Genomic DNA, 16567 nt, shown 5'->3' with positions numbered 1-16567 from the left:
AAATATTAGCATTTACTGAAAAGACAGGAACCCCTTATGAATCTTGTGCCAGAATGAACCACGTACAAAATCTGTGAATAATGGCGCGGTTTTAGTGAAGACTCGAGGTTATGCCTTTTCAGTATTATTTCTCCCAGCATGCAGGTTACTGTGTGGTTTTCCACTAGCAGTGATAGAGAGCGCGTCAAACGGAGTTGATTCACTCTGGCGTAAGGGTTATTATTAAACATTTCTTTATTCATTGTCTCGTAGCATGATTAAGTGATGTATGTGAACCTTGTTTGTCAAGTATACAATAAAATTAAAATGACTATTTCGTTTATATGACGTCATTCCATTTTCGACCAATGAAGTGTAATGAAATTTTGAATTCCAACCAATCACAGTCACACTTTGCGATAATTTTTGCAATTAGATTTATTGCTATCAATTTATCGCATGGTCGTTCTTTTGTTTAGTCGTTGTCGCCAACTGTTTCCTCGTAAATTGATGATCATGAATACATTAAGATGCAACTACACTGTTAAACTTTTCTTTCAACTTTAAAGCGATGAATGCAAGATTGATAATTAATATTAATTAATATATTTACGCAGTGAAGACGACGTTCAAAACGGCGCACCATGTACACACAAAATCTTCATGTATCTTAATTGAACGTACCTTTTAAACTTGATTCTTTCAATATTCTTCCCAGATTGCACGCATACTCGATTGGAATATTGAACTGTGTAGATGCAGCTTTAGTTCCGTTACACACTACAGCGAGAATGCGTTTGTCGAGCTATAGAAAATGCTTTCGCGTAGCACTGATTGTAACGGTAGATATAAGACACAGCTGACATTGGTCCTGCTCCCACAGGTAACATAACCTATAAGTAGCCTATAAAATTGTATCTTGTAAATGAAATGAAACATTTAATAGAAAGTCAGATGTTCAAATTTATGTAACATCATCGCATATCAAACCCAATGACCTTGCATAGTAATAATAAGGTCTTTTCATCACACTGCCTTCCGTAGGGCGTAATAAAATTCGTGTTTTAACTAGGCCTATCTATACAGAGATGGCTTCACTGCGTAGCAACATGTCTCGCTGTGAATACATAAGCATTGGTATATAGCTGTCCCCACTGTTACTGTTAAATTAAATTATGATTTCAGCAGATAATGAAAATATATTTATGTTATAATAATAAGAGAAAACTGCAGTACATATAATTAACATTGTTAAACCTGTATTTCGCTTTTCGCAATTGGCATTACTGAATAATAACGTCGAATTTCTTTATTGCAGTAATCGATATTCATCTACGAGTATTTCAACTTCACAATGTCTGAATAGGTTAAGTATTCGTTAATAAACAATTATTAACATTTTGTGATCGAATTTTAGGGATATGTTATTTACATTTTTATTTTATTCACGAAATAGTCCTAATAAATGCCACTCGAGGTGCCAGATGAATCCACTCGCTTCGCTCGTGGATTTATCGGCAGATCTCAGACCTTTCGTGACATTACTACAGATAAATGTATAAAGTAAAAGTCTATAGGCCTACATGTGGGTATCTCAGAAAATGCAAAATTAACACCTCTTTGGTTTTACATAAAAATATAACTCTCATGTGTTAATTTCGGTGTTCAGATTGTGATGCAGCAAAAGGAACGATGCATTTATGGCATGAAGGAATTGGCGGACGTGGACCAGATGAAATTGGTTCTTACTTGATTAAGTATTGTGACGCCCACGTGAGATTCGATCTCACGGCCGACGGAGGAGAGGCTAAGTCGGCCTTGTGTTGGGCGGGGTGCGCGCGCATCTGCCTCCTGCGGCATGGCTACGCGCGGTGAAGGAGGGGAGCAGCAGCGTGCGAGATGATTCGAGAATGGAGACACGCGTCGAAATATCGCGAACTATCCAGAACTCGTACTTTCTCGCAACGATAGTTTAGCTATAAAAGAAGAAACGCCAGCGAACTTGAGCAGTTTTCAGTTGATTAGTCAGCCAGTCAGTGAGTAAGCCAGAGCAAGCAAGCCAGTCTTGTGTACCGGAGTTCGACTCGAGTCGACAGCATCCGAAGGCCTGAGTTCGAGTGCAGTGGACTGCAGTTGGAGGGACCTGAGTTCGAGTACAGTGAACTGTCTCTGAGGGTCTGTGGTTCGAGATACTGTGAACTCGAGTGACTGAGCTAGAAGAACTGTGAACTGAGAACTGATAGTTCTGATTTGTAAATAGTGTTTTGTAAATATTAGTTAAGATTAACAGTTCATTGTTGTTCGTAATAGTCCAAGTAAATTGTCATTGTCGTCAGTGGAGTGCTATAACGAATATCGTGTTGAATGAAAATCCTATTGTTGACGAGAGCGTTTAAGGTGAATTGTAGAAAGGAATTATTGTTGGAAGAATAAAATCCTATTGTTGAGTTGAAATAAAATTCACAGTATTTTAAAACCCCCTTGAAAATAAGAAAGATAAAGTAGTGCTCTGGTCAGATTCGTGCGGTGGACAAAATCGCAATTTCAAGCTTCCTTCCAAATAACGCTGGTTTTGGACACATTGAGAGTAAAATGAAATGTAATCCGCACATCTACCATTCGGATCAGCTGAGAGACATAATACAAACGTGCACAGTAAAGGAGACAGCATTTGAAGTTGTGTCTAGGGGAAGCAACGATGTTTATTGTTTTGCCAACATAACATCTACTCTTAGGAAACATTTTGAAGGACAAAAAGTTGAGTGGATGAAGATAAGTTGTATAAGAATTTCACAAGATCACGCAAATGATATACTGTCACCTTTCAAAAGAGACTGAAAGGGCGGACAATATCATTATCAAACAGTCTGTTGGATTTAAGTTTTCCACAAGGCAAAGCAAGAACAGCTGCCGAAAAGGAAGATATTGAGTCCATGCTTTTTTTATCCCCTGATATACCTGGCGTTCTGAAGGTCTTGTTGCATACGTGGTACAGTCATTAAGTTCTAATACTGAGCGCATAGTGGCGTTGTGGTGCATTATAGCGCATATGTGGCGCCATGGTATGATACCTTGTCAGTTAGTCTCTCGACCCAACAAGAGACAGTTGAGTGCATGCACTGTAAGCAGAACTACGGTCTTCGTTGTGACGGTGATTTGAATGCGCGCGTCGGAACTCGAGTATGTTGCAGTTTGAGCAACGGGCAAACGTCACGTTCTGTCAGAAATTAGGCGAAACTGCTATAACCGATCATAACTGGAGACGAAACATGGTGTTTCCTTTACGGTCCGCAACTGAAGCGACAATCCGCCACCTGGAAAACGCCATTATTTCCACGACAGAAAAATCCGCAACAAGACGGGTAAAAAGGCAAGGTGATGCTTTAACAGTTTTTTTTATTCAAATGGAATTGTTCACATAGAATTCATCCCACAAGGTGCAACTGTAGACAAGATCCTCTACAAAGAGATTCTTGGCCGTTTAAGCAATTCAATTCGTCGTAAGCGTCCTGAGCTTTGGCATAGGAAGAATTGACTGTTGCTACACGACAACGCCCCTGCACATCGCTCCATCCTTGTCCAAGAGAAACTTGCAAGGCAACAGGTCGCTGTTTTGCCACACCCTCCGTACTCACCTGATATCGCACCATGCGATTTTTTTTCTCTTTCCCCTCATGAAATCAATCCTAGGAGGGCGTAATTTTTATGCGGCCGAAAAGGTCATGACTGCCACAAGAGAAGTCGTACGGCATCTTCCTGCCAACATCTTTCAGCGGTGCTTCCAGCAGCTACACCAACGTTGGCAGACGTGCATAGCGGCCAACGGCGACTATATTGAGGGAGGATGTCGATCTGTTTAAGTGTACGCGGCATCTTCTGAGACATCCAGATTCTTGTGAGTGCCTACCCTTCAGGCGTCAGTGTCAGAACTTAGCAAATGGTGTTCTTCTTGCTTGAATGATGATGTGACGGTCCTGTTGAGGCGTAGTCTTACGATTTGATCCAGGTCAATATGAGCCTTTTTCACTATGGCACCATCACATCATCCTTGGCTACAACATTAACATCGTTAGTTGCGATCAGCAGCTTCTTCAGAATCGACTACGAAGTTGTATTTTGTGAAAATTTCAACAAGGAAAAATGGACGTGTCGTGAAATTACAATTGGAGCAAATATGGGAAGTGTACCCCATAAAAAAGAAACAACTGAGCTATACAAAGATACAAGAGTTTTTGACGCAGGTGTAGGATCCTACCAACTCAAGAAAGGGATTCTGTAAGAACATGTGTATTGCGATGGTCGCTGCATATTCAACGTCTGCCAGTGGATGCTTTATACTAGGAAATTCGTATGTTAAAATATGTCCTAGTGATATAATGCGTCGTGAAGGTATATTTTCAGCCTACAAGCATAGTCTGTCTGCTGGGTGAATGACGGAAATCAAGCACCTGCCATTGGATAGAAAAAACTTATATTCTGTCTTGACAAGCGGCAATCGATGGTCTCAGAAAACTTTGAAAAATGTATACTTGACTCGAAAACATTACGCCTCTCTTCTTGGAATTGGTAATCCCTCATAAACCCCCATCCTTTACTCAACCCCTAGCCGCGTGGCAGAAATACAATAGATCCCAGCATTGCCAAATCTAGCAGTCATTGCCTCTACCTGTTGGGTTTCACCCGTTCTCAGTATCTCTTTAGACATTTGTCGACGTGTTGTTTTATACCGTTGTGCGCTTCAGTATGTCTATTTATTCCGGCCATGATTAATGAGTGATGGAGCAGATGATCCGCAGCCAGGCCTTCTGATTCACCTGAAGATCACGACAAGAACAAATAACACCGTCGAAGAAAACAGAATATCTTATTTGTAGAGGAGCGTAGCTAAGAAAACAAAGTGTTAAAATTATTCTAACGTTAGAAATTCTATCCATAGAGTAATCGAAAGTTGAGGCAGTTTGATAAGTACAAATCTTAATCACTTAACATCGGACGCAACCGGCGGAGTTGGTAAAAAAAAATTATATATGGGGCATAGAAATTAAGAATTACGATTCACCAACTGAAGAGAAAATAAACTAAAACAGAATTCGGTAAGATAGACGATTTTATACGTGATTTACTTCGTCGAACAGCATGTGAACAGTATGCGAAAGAGATATCGCCAACAGCAAATAAACTTGGAAATATTCTGGCCTGATTTGTACATTATGTTTAAAAAATTTCATTCGATTCTATCCAGCACTTCCGGAATTACCAGGAAAAGGGTTTTTAAGGAATATAGTTTGCGAAGAAGAAAAAAAAAAAGCTCATGCCGTTTTCCACTTAACATCTATTATAGCCAATGCCGCACTTTACATTAAAAATCATAACTTCAGAACTAATACAGAGCCACTGGCGTAGCTCAGTTGGCTGAGTTGATTGCCTATCCGAAGTTGTACTCGGGCGTGGGTTCAGTTCCCGCTTTGACTGATTTATCTGATTGGGTTTTTTTCGAGGTTTTTCTCAACAGTAAGGCAAATGTCAGGTAATCTATAGCGAATCCTCGGCCTCATCTCGCCAAATACCATTTTGCTATCACCAATCCCATCGACACTAAATAACTTAGTAATTGATACAGTGTCGTTAAATAACTAAAAAAAAACTAATACAGGTTGTTTTACCTCAATGAACTTCAATAGTTGATGTAGAAATTTAAATTTTATATTACGCCTATATCTTACATAACAGAATTTTAAGGTACAATATAAGAAGTGTACATGCCCCCTTAATTAATTCAATCATATTTCGTATCTTATAACGTTCCTTAGGCCTACAGAAAATTTGCATCGAATCAGCAACTAAACTGGCAGAGAAACAAATATATTCTTTTTTGTGCTTTAATATGATTTTCGTGTTATGAAAAAATGATGTAAAAGGAATACATTTATCCATGACTGGTATCTAAACTGATCTTTATTTCACCGTCCTTAGCAACCTAAATAATGACGTTATTCACAGCAGTGCTTAAAAGTTTTCTAACTTACAGCAGTGAATTAAATGTTTTAAATCACTCTCTACATGACAACCAACATATTAGCATTAATTAAAATGAATGTAAATGAACTTCTTCGCCAACAACACATTACAAAGAAAAGTCCTACAATTTAAAATTAAATTTACATACCAGTAATGAATAAAATATTGTATAGCACACTAGAGTAAACATGTTAATTGCTTGTGAAAATTATCACCCAAGGCAAAGCGGGTAAAATCTAATTTTACTCTCTTGTACTATATATTGCTATTCAATGATCACAGTTTCCGAAAATTTTACTAGCGCCACATCCTTAATTAAGTATAAAATTCTGGAACTTCAATAACATGAGAATTTAATACTTATTATATAATTCTGCATTTCTTTGTTTATTTAGGCAAAACATGTTAGTGAAAATATAAATATAAAGTGTTTTTAAAAGAAGTTTGTTCATTTTTATACCAATTTTGTTTTAATAATTTATAAATGAAAGTATATTTACAAAGATAATATAGTCTCGCTGAAAATCGCGGTTTCAAGGAACACAGTTTGAAAAACGTTCGCAAATCGCAATGACTTCAAGAATTGGCAACTCGGCTAAGGCTTTATTCCTTGCGCGTGCCTGCAGTTAACTGATTAAGGGTATGAGGGAAGGTCGTCATGTTTTCGTGCGAAGTATATAATAATTATGTTGTATATTGTGCAACAAGATACATGTAATTCAACAATGCCTATGCCATCATTTTGTAAGCATTATAAATGTTGCTTAAAATGATTGGTTTGCCTTGTATAATATTAGATATTTTTTTATGAATTTACATATTTAACTACATATTTCAGTGGTTGTATTTTAGTATACCGATTGGTGACTTGGAACACACACCGTAGGGATTTCAATGGTAAAATTTATATTTTTGTTGTATTAGCTCCCCTAATTATTATGGAAAAAATTGTCATTAAAGTTGTTTGTAGAGAAAAAAATTCTATATCGGTTTGAAGAGTGCACTGTAAAAAGAGGGAATGTCGTAAACTTGTGAAAAAATGAGATGAAGGTTCAGTACTATAGATCAAGGGGCGTAGAATACAATACACTTTGTTGCACTGCAAGAAAGACGGTAGTTCCAGATCTACATCGTGTTGACGAATTGGTATACCACACAAAAAAGGGGGAATGTCATAGTTTAAATTTCATTTCCTGCAGAATGAAGTAAATTCAAAATTCTCTCTTTTTGCAGTGGACTCCTCATTTGTTGTATTAAATTAATATTTTGATTACGAGTGTGTTTGGAGTTAATTAAAATTAAAAAGTAATTGTAATCATCTTTAATGATAAACTAATTGCAGTAATGGGTAACAGATATTTGTGTTTAAAACAAAATGTTCTAGGATCCAGCTAGTTACGATAAAATTAAAAGAGGAAACAAATGAATGTGACGTCAATGTCAATTCAATTTCTACAGATTAAAGGCTCATTCACAATGAAAATTAGACATAACGTAAGCGTTAACTTAAGAATATAAACGTTACGGTAAAATCAAGAAGTCATGCCATCATTCACGATGGGAACATAAACATAACCGCAAATATACTTGGTAACCATGGAAACATAACAACGGCGCCATTTCCTCATATCCTGTCGTATACTTCAGCGCTCCACGATTGTGTTCTGTTTGCAAATCACGTAAGCATAAGCATGAAAGTTTGGAGTTTGTAAACTTTCATGTTAACATCTTACGGTAATGTTTATGTCAATGGTTATGTGAATCATTGTGAATGATCCCATTTGGTAGCCTGGGCGCAAACTTCTGTGTTTATGTTACGGTCATGTTTAATTTTCATTGTGAATGGGCCTTAACGATGAAAATACCAATGTTTACATTATTTCTTGGTAAATTAGTAAATCACAATACATTTTCAAATAGACCTCCATTTACTTGCTAAGCAATAACAAAGTCTGTTATAAAATTCTCGTCTGATATTTGTTAGGTGCTCTTTCCAGTACAATACCATTTGTTAATTTGAACTTTTTTTTTCCTGAAATACCTGTCCTCAGATTAAGAAATGAACCATAAACAACAATATCCCTGCATTCAATTGTTTTTACTAGGCCATGGCTAACTGTGATTAACGTGGATAAAAAATTGTGCAGTTTCTGTCGCACCAGTATTTTGCATTATTTTTTAGATTTTTTTTATTCCAAGCCAAAAGTTGTTTTAATAGTAAGATTTAATGGAGAATTTTTTTCTCTACAAAACCCTCCATTACATTTTCTCCTATAATAGTTAGGGGAGCTAATATAACAAAAACACATTTTAGCATTGAAATTCCTATGGTGCGTGTTCTCAGTTACCACACTGTATATTTACACACATATTTCGCTATACTACATAAAAGTCCAGCTTTTTTTTTTTTTTTTAGTTATGATAGCCTTAATATTTTAAACTGACTGTAACACTCATACTTCAAGAGCGTGACGTCATACAATTTCGTGTGACAATTACCCAGAATCTGTGTTGTGGGTAACCGTTGCCGGAACTTATCATGATACGGACGGTATGAAAAAAAAATGAAAAACGAAATGCTGAATACGGTGATAATGAGACTGTGATGCAGAAGGAAGTCGAACAGATAGAGAAAGGATGAGATACCAAGAATGATGATAATCAAGAAATGGAAATGAAGGAAGGAAAGAAAACTGAACAGAGAACTGGGAAGAGAAGATGTCTTCGAACAGCGAAGTGCGAGAATCAGATAACCTAGCCCTAATGGAATAGCATAAGCGCAATGAATTTTTATATTTATAATTTCGTGCACCAGCCAGCGAAATGTGGAAGATTTGGTGACGGTAACAATGAGCCAAGCAATGAAGTGTTGAACTTACCAACGAAGAAGAAGGGCACGAATGCAGCGAGCACGAAGATCAACAGCGATGTTCTCATTGTCTTGTAGTAAGGCACCTGGTCTGCTGTCAATGGTACGCCGTCACAGTGAAAACGAAGAGCTCCACCGACTTCTTTTATACGGTCTCCAAGGACACGAGGCCGGTAACCTGCTAACCTACCTATCAAAGGCATGGTAAAGGTACTTGGACGTAGATTGTGTAATACACGACACATTTATTTCATTGTAATGTGACGTGTTAAGGATCAATCTGTGATTATGGAGTAAGTCATTCATAGTGCCCAAGGTCAGGTCTTTCACTGCAAATCCAGCATTCTCCAGTCTTTTCAATTTTTTGTATTCCTTTTAGTCTGCGTAGGTTATACGATCCATATATCTTAATGTCGTCTATCATCTGATATCTTCTTCTACACTGAACTCTCTTCCCGTTCACCATTGCATCCGTCAGTAGGGAGTTTATTCCCATCCAGTGACCCAGCCAATTCATTTTTCTCTTCCTGATCAGTTTCAGCATCATTCTTTCTTCAGCCACTCTTTCCAACACAACTTCGTTTCTTATTCTGTCTGTCCATTTTACACGCTCCATTCTTCTCCATATCCACATTTCAAATGCTTCTAGTCGCTTCTCTTCATTTTGTCGTAATGTCTATGTTTCTGCCCCATACAATGCTACACATCACAGAAAGCACTTCACTAATCTCTTCCTCAGTCTCTTTGCCAGATGTCAGCAGAAGATGCTCCTTTTTCTATTAAAGCTTCCTTTGCCATTGCCATCCTCCTTCTAACTTCCCGGCAGAAGTAATTACGATTTTGAATGTAATATTATTGTTTGTGATCAGTTTCTGATCCAGAAGCGTTGGAATTGCCAGTATTTTGTAAAATTTTAACACGGTTTCTCGCCTCACTTTCGTGATTAACATTGTTTTCATTGTGCCAAAGAGTCGTTGGAATATGACCATTTCATTTTCTATGTATCTGGAGAAGAGAGTGCAACCAAGGTTAACCGAAGGGATCCACTTAGTTTGTAATTCGATTATTTGTAATACTTACTATATTATAAACTGTTAGTTCTCCAGATAGGCATTACTTTTGTGTTGATGTGGACGAATTTTACTTGAAGCAAATAATGAGTTCGGTTTGGAAGTAAATCCCACAAAAAGCAAATTATATGAGTGTGTGTCGTGACTAGAACATAGTACGAAATAGAATATAACAATTGGAAATTTATCCTTTAAAAACATAAAAAAATTAAGATATATTGGAACAACAGTAACAAATATAAATGACACTCGTGAGGAAATTAAACGCAGAATAAATATGGAAAATGCGTGTTATTATTCGGTTGAGAAGCTTTTATCATCTAATCTGCTTTCAAAAAAACTGAAAGTTGGAAATTATATAGCGGTTGTTCTGTATGATTGTGGAACTTGGATTCTCACTTTGAGAGAGGAACAGGAGTTATTTATTTATTTATTTATTTATTTATTTATTTATTTATTTATTTATTTATTTATTTCTTTATTTTTCTGGTGTAGTTAAGGCCATCAGGCCTTCTCTTCCACAACACCAGGAATACAAATACAATAACAGAAATAAAAAGGAAAAAAAACACTATAAACGAAGTAAAGTCACACAAAAATATACACAGGTTGCAGTCACACAAACTTTAAATGAGTGATTAAGTATAATTAATTCTATCCTAATTAACTAACATAAACAAGAAACTTGCGATTTTAATCTGGAGTAAAAAAAAACACAAATCAACACTTCTAGCAATATCTAAAAGCATTAAACAAGACAAAATTTTCCAATTTAATTTTGAATTGTGATAAAGTCCGGCAGTCCCTGACATCATTAGGTAGCGAATTCCAGAGACGAGGTATTTCTACAGTGTAGGAGGATGAGTATAGAGACGTTCTATGATGAGGGATAGAAAGAAGTGCTTGATGTCGGTTTCGAAGAGTTGTAAGAAATTGAAAGCGCGATGAGAGATAATTCGGAGTAGAAGTATGCATGATTCTAAATAGAAGAGACAGTGAATGTATTGTTCTTCGTTCCTTCAGATGCACCCATGAAAGTAACTGGAGGGAAGGTGTTATATGGTCAAATTTACGAGTATTGCAGATGAATCGTATGCACACATTATGAACACGTTGTAGTCTCTCAGCTAAGAGTGAACTTACATTAGTTAGTAAGGAATCGCAATAATCAAAATGGGGCATTACAAGCGTCTGAATAAGATTCTTTTTTAGACTAAGTGGTAGAAATTCTTTCATATGAAACAAAGAGTGAAGTTGAGAAAATCTTTTTTTGCAAGTGTGTGTTACTTGGGTGTTCCAATTTAGATCGCTATCCATAAAAATGCCAAGATTTTTAACTGTTTCACTGTATTTAACAATAATCCCATTCAATGTTATATGTGGTATAGTACCACTATCAAGAGTACTTCGTAGACGATTATGTCCCATTACGATTGCTTGCGATTTCTCTGGATTTAACCTTAATCCAAATTAGTGTGACCACAGTGAAATCGAATTTAAGTCTTCGTTTATTTTATTTACTGCGTCACTAGTCTCATCAGGGTGGAAATGCAAATAAATTTGCAAGTCGTCAGCATACATATGGTATTTGCAGTGTTTTATCATTTTAGTCACGTCATTAATATAAATCATGAAGAGTAAAGGTCCGAGAACTGATTCTTCCGTTGAATTCCAGATTTCACGACACACCATCTTGAAGAATAATCGCATGCAATGACACATTGTTGACGCTCGCGAAGGTAGGATTCAAACCAAGTAACAGAACTTTCAGAAAGATTCAGAAGTCTTAATTTACATAATAGAAGGTCCGTGTCAACTGTATCAAATGCCTTACTGAAGTCAAGTAATGTCAGTAATGTTAAGGGTGTTCGAGAATAAGATGCTAAGAGAGATGAAGTTACAGGAGAATGGAGAAAGTTACACAACGCAGAACTACAAGCATTGTATTTTTCACCTGACATATTTAGGAACATTAAATCCAGACGTTTGAGATGGACAGGGCATGTAGCACGTATGGGCTAATCCAGAAATGCATATAGACTGTTAGTTGGAAGACCTGAGGAAAAAGACCTTCTGGGAAGCCGAGACGTAGATGGGAGGATAATATTAAAATAGATTTGGGGAAATTGGGATATAATGTAGGGACTGGATTAATCTTGTTCAGGATACGGACCAATGGCGGGCTTATGTGAGGCGGCAATGAACCTCCGGGTTCTCAAAGCGCCATTTGTAACTAAGTAAATAAGTAGATATTTGTAGATTGTATTGATTTGAGAATTTGCATAGTTCGTTTTATGCTCTCTCTAGAGTCAGTTCGTCATCGGTTCATAGTAGTATATAGTGTGATTCAATAGCAAAGGACCATACTTTGACAGGCGATAGAATAAAAGCATTAGGCTTATATAAACATAATATATATCTTATTCTTAATGGTTTTGGAGAAAATCGATCGAAACAATGAGAAACGGGAACAGTGCATGTGATAGTAAATCATTACGTTTATGTTATGTTTTATTTTCCATTTCTCTTTACCTAAGATGTTAAAAATGTAACTATCAACCTCGATGCACTTTGCAGCTCGTGTAGCCAAATGTGTGTGATCACAGACATTTAAAACGATGTCAAGCAATTGCTCCCTTGTTTGCACTTCGCGTCTGCAGACTTCGCTCTTTAGCCAACCCCACAAACAATAATCTAATAGTTCAGGTCGGTTGACCTCGATCGCGACCAATCCAACACCCAGGATAGGTTTAATTGTGGTACTGGATCACAGGCCGGCTGGAATGTGCAGGGGTCCCATCCTGTTTAAAGTACTACATACCGTGTTACCAAGAGAACGTCCTCCAAGTATTCTGGTAACATATTTTTCATGAGCTCAAGATATCATGCCCGGTTAAGACTGTTTAAAATACCTAGACCAGTGTCAATAATATCACATCACATATTAACTGCAAAACGACGCTGAAAATTAGGCCTACTGTCCACAGCAGAAAAAGGATTTTCATCTGCCAAAAGGTGATAGTTGAGGATGTTGTTGATTTCATTACTAATAAATGTTGATTAATCCGTAAACAGAATGCCAATCGGTCATAAGAAATGATAGTCACAGAATCCCTCGTCTCCTTCATGAAGGTGTTGCACAATTGCTCGTGTATTGTGCGCCACACTCGTGTTTGTGGAATATCAAATTCTGCTGCTGTTATCATAACTAGTAATCAAATTCTGCTGCAGTTCTTCATAACTAGTAATCAAATTCTGCAACAGTTCTTCATAACTAGTAATCAAATTCTGCTGCAGTTCTTCATAACTAGTAATCAAATTCTGCAACAGTTCTTCATAACTAGTAATCAAATTCTGCTGCAGTTCTTCATAACTAGTAATCAAATTCTGCTGCAGTTCTTCATAACTAGTAATCAAATTCTGCTGCTGTTCTTCATAAGTAGTAATCAAATTCTGCAACAATTCTTCATAACTAGTAATCAATTTCTGCTGCAGTTCTACATAACTAGTAATCAAATTCTGCTGCAGTTCTTCATAACTAGTAATCAAATTCTGCAACAGTTCTTCATAACTAGTAATCAAATTCTGCAACAGTTCTTCATAACTAGTAATCAAATTTTGCTGCAGTTCTTCATAACTAGTAATCAAATTCTGCAACAGTTCTTCATAACTAGTAATTAAATTCTGCAACAGTTCTTCGTAACTAGTAATCAAATTCTGCAACAGTTCTTCATAACTAGTAATCAAATTCTGCTGCAGTTCTTCATAACTAGTAATCAAATTCTGCAACAGTTCTTCATAACTAGTAATCAAATTCTGCAACAGTTCTTCATAACTAGTAATCAAATTCTGCCACAGTTCTTCATAACTAGTAATCAAATTCTGCTGCAGTTCTTCATAACTAGTAATCAAATTCTGCTGCAGTTCTTCATAACTAGTAATCAAATTCTGCTGCAGTTCTTCATAACTAGTAATCAAATTCTGCAACAGTTCTTCATAACTAGTAGTTGGGCTACGTTCAATTATTTAAGGAACTTTCTCAACTTCATTCACGGCCTACATCTTGTTGGCCGTGTCGAGCAGATACAACATGGAGACTGGAAAGAGTATCATATGTACGCAGCATATCAGACACTGATATACATCCTTCTAGCAGGTGTTCTGCGTTTAGGAAACCGTCATTATATGTTCAAAGAAAAGTGCAAAAAGGAATAACTCAGTTTGATGACAATGTTATCTTTCAGTATGATAGTGCTCTTCCACATCATACCAACTTTTTTTTATGGATGTTGTTAATGAAAGATTTTCACGGCGTTGGATTGGGAGGGGTGGATGAAAGCAATGTCCTCCACGAGCGCCGGACATGACACTTTTTTTTTTCTTCTTTGGACTCTGAACAAATGCTCTTCGGATGACTTCTACCGTTTCATAATTTTGTCGATGGTCTTCCAGTAAGGTTTTTCTCCAATAATCTTTCAGTTTGTTATAACTGTATCCCAACGACGAATATTATTGTCGTGAGGTGGTTCTTCGTTAAATACTTGCGAATTTCACGTCATACATGAGCCATAGACTATCTGATGCTTTTCCAATTCACTGCGGGCTAAAGCAGGGAGATGCACTATCACCTTTACTCTTTAACTTCGCTTTAGAATATGCCATTAGGAAAGTTCAGGATAACAGGCAGGGTTTGGAATTGAACGGGTTACATCAGCTACTTGTCTATGCGGATGACGTGAATATGTTAGGAGAAAATCCACAAACGATTAGGGAAAACGCGGAAATTTTACTGGAAACAAATAAAGAGATAAGTTTGGAAGTAAATCCCGAAAAGACAAAGTGTATTATTATGTCTCGTGACCAGAATATTGTACGAAATTGAAATATATAAAAATTGGAAATTTATCCTTTGAAGAGGTGGAAAAATTCAAATACCTGGGAGCAGCTGTAACAAATATCAATGATACTCTGGAGGAAATTAAACACAGAATAAATATGGGAAATGCGTGTTATTATTCGGTTGAGAAGCTTTTATCATCTAGTCTGCTGTCAAAAAATCTGAAAGTTAGAATTTATAAAACAGTTATATTACCGGTTGTTCTTTATGGTTGTGAAACTTGTACTCTCACTCTGAGAGAGGAACATAGGTTAAGGGTGTTTGAGAATAAGGTGCTTAGGAAAATATTTGGGGCTAAGCGGGATGAAGTTACAGGAGAATGGAGAAAGTTACACAACGCAGAACTGCACGCATTGTATTCTTGACCTGACATAATTAGGAACATTAAATCCAGACGTTTGAGATGGGCAGGGCATGTGGCACGTATGGGAGAATCCAGAAATGCATATAGAGTGTTAGTTGAGAGACCGGAGGGAAAAAGATCTTTGGGAAGGCCGAAACGTAGATGGGAGGATAATATTAAAATGGATTTAAGGGAGGTGGGATATGATGATAGAGACTGGATTAATCTTGCACAGGATAGGGACCGATGGCGGGCTTATGTGAGGGCGGCAATGAACCTTCGGGTTCCTTAAAAGCCATTTGTAAGTAAGTAAGTAAGTACATGAGTCATAGATTCAAATTATGCCAGCGACAAACCACACTGCACATTTTTTTCTTTGGACATCCATCTTGTATAATGATTTGTAAGAATGAATATTTGTTCGATTGTTACCGTCTTTTGTTTCTTACAGTGTCTCAAACATACAGACGAAAAACTTTGAGAGTTTCATTTTCATCTGCCACTAATATTACATTTCTACCTCTATTCATTGAACAAATAAAATCCTCAGAAACTGCAGCATGACTTTTGGGACACCGTGTATGTCGTCAGGTAGCGCCTCATGTCGCTATATACCATCTCGCCATCACCAATTCCATCCATCGTACATGATTTCGCAGTTGATATAACGTCGTTAGATGCCTGGCTGAAAAGGAAACTGTATTGTGAAGAAGTTGGGTTATGTGATGTCTTTAAGGTACAGTTATTTTTCCTTTAAGATGCGTGTCTTTGACGCATAGGGGAGAGTTGGATAGTATCGGACATCGGGTAATATCAGTCAGTGAGTTTCTTTCATCTACAACCAGATGATAGTATCTGAATGACATGGTTACGTTTCTGTGATGTCGTATACAGTTACGTAACCACGTCATTCAGGTACTACCATCTGTGGTAGATGAAGGAAACGCACTGTCCGATATTACCCTATCTCCGATACTACCCAACTCTCCCCTAAGGAAAAGGGGACATTTGAACGAAGAATTTGTGAAACCCTGATGGAATTGCAAGTAAGGTAACATTTATTTTTTTCTTAAACCCAGTACATTTGAGCGAGATATTTTTTTTAATTTTGAGGACGCCATGTTCCTCTTTCTTCGCGATTGTCGTATCAGTTCAGTTACCTTGAGTTGTCCTAAAGGCGAAATTCTAATGTGCTTATTCAGACGCAGATAATCAATCCATTATATTCGTCCTTTTTTTGTGTAAGTTATGGAACAATGAAAATTATCAAGCGTGTCAAAGCACCATTTACTAGGTATACTTTTTTCGTTGTGTTTAACGTTATTTACTGATATGTCCAAATCTTGAATACAGAATAGATATGAAAAACGCATACGTGGAACAGGTAATCA

The 16567-nt window shown here is 37.0% G+C and overlaps 1 protein-coding gene across 1 annotated transcript in view; it reads right to left on the bottom strand.

Annotated features, from left to right (window-relative positions):
* The window catches only part of LOC138702153 (uncharacterized), a 42339-nt gene extending 33270 nt beyond the window's left edge, over window positions 1-9069 (bottom strand). Inside the window, exon 1 of the mRNA XM_069829759.1 lies at window positions 8877-9069. Within this exon, the coding sequence (XP_069685860.1) occupies window positions 8877-9069 (193 nt within the window). The remainder of the gene's footprint in view (window positions 1-8876) is intronic.
* Window positions 9070-16567: the final 7498 nt, after the last annotated feature.

This window comes from Periplaneta americana, chromosome 6 (assembly GCF_040183065.1).
Source record: "Periplaneta americana isolate PAMFEO1 chromosome 6, P.americana_PAMFEO1_priV1, whole genome shotgun sequence".
Taxonomy (NCBI): domain Eukaryota; kingdom Metazoa; phylum Arthropoda; class Insecta; order Blattodea; family Blattidae; genus Periplaneta; species Periplaneta americana.
The sequence above is the reverse complement of the archived record's forward strand: the minus strand, read 5'-3'. Positions and strand labels throughout refer to the sequence as shown.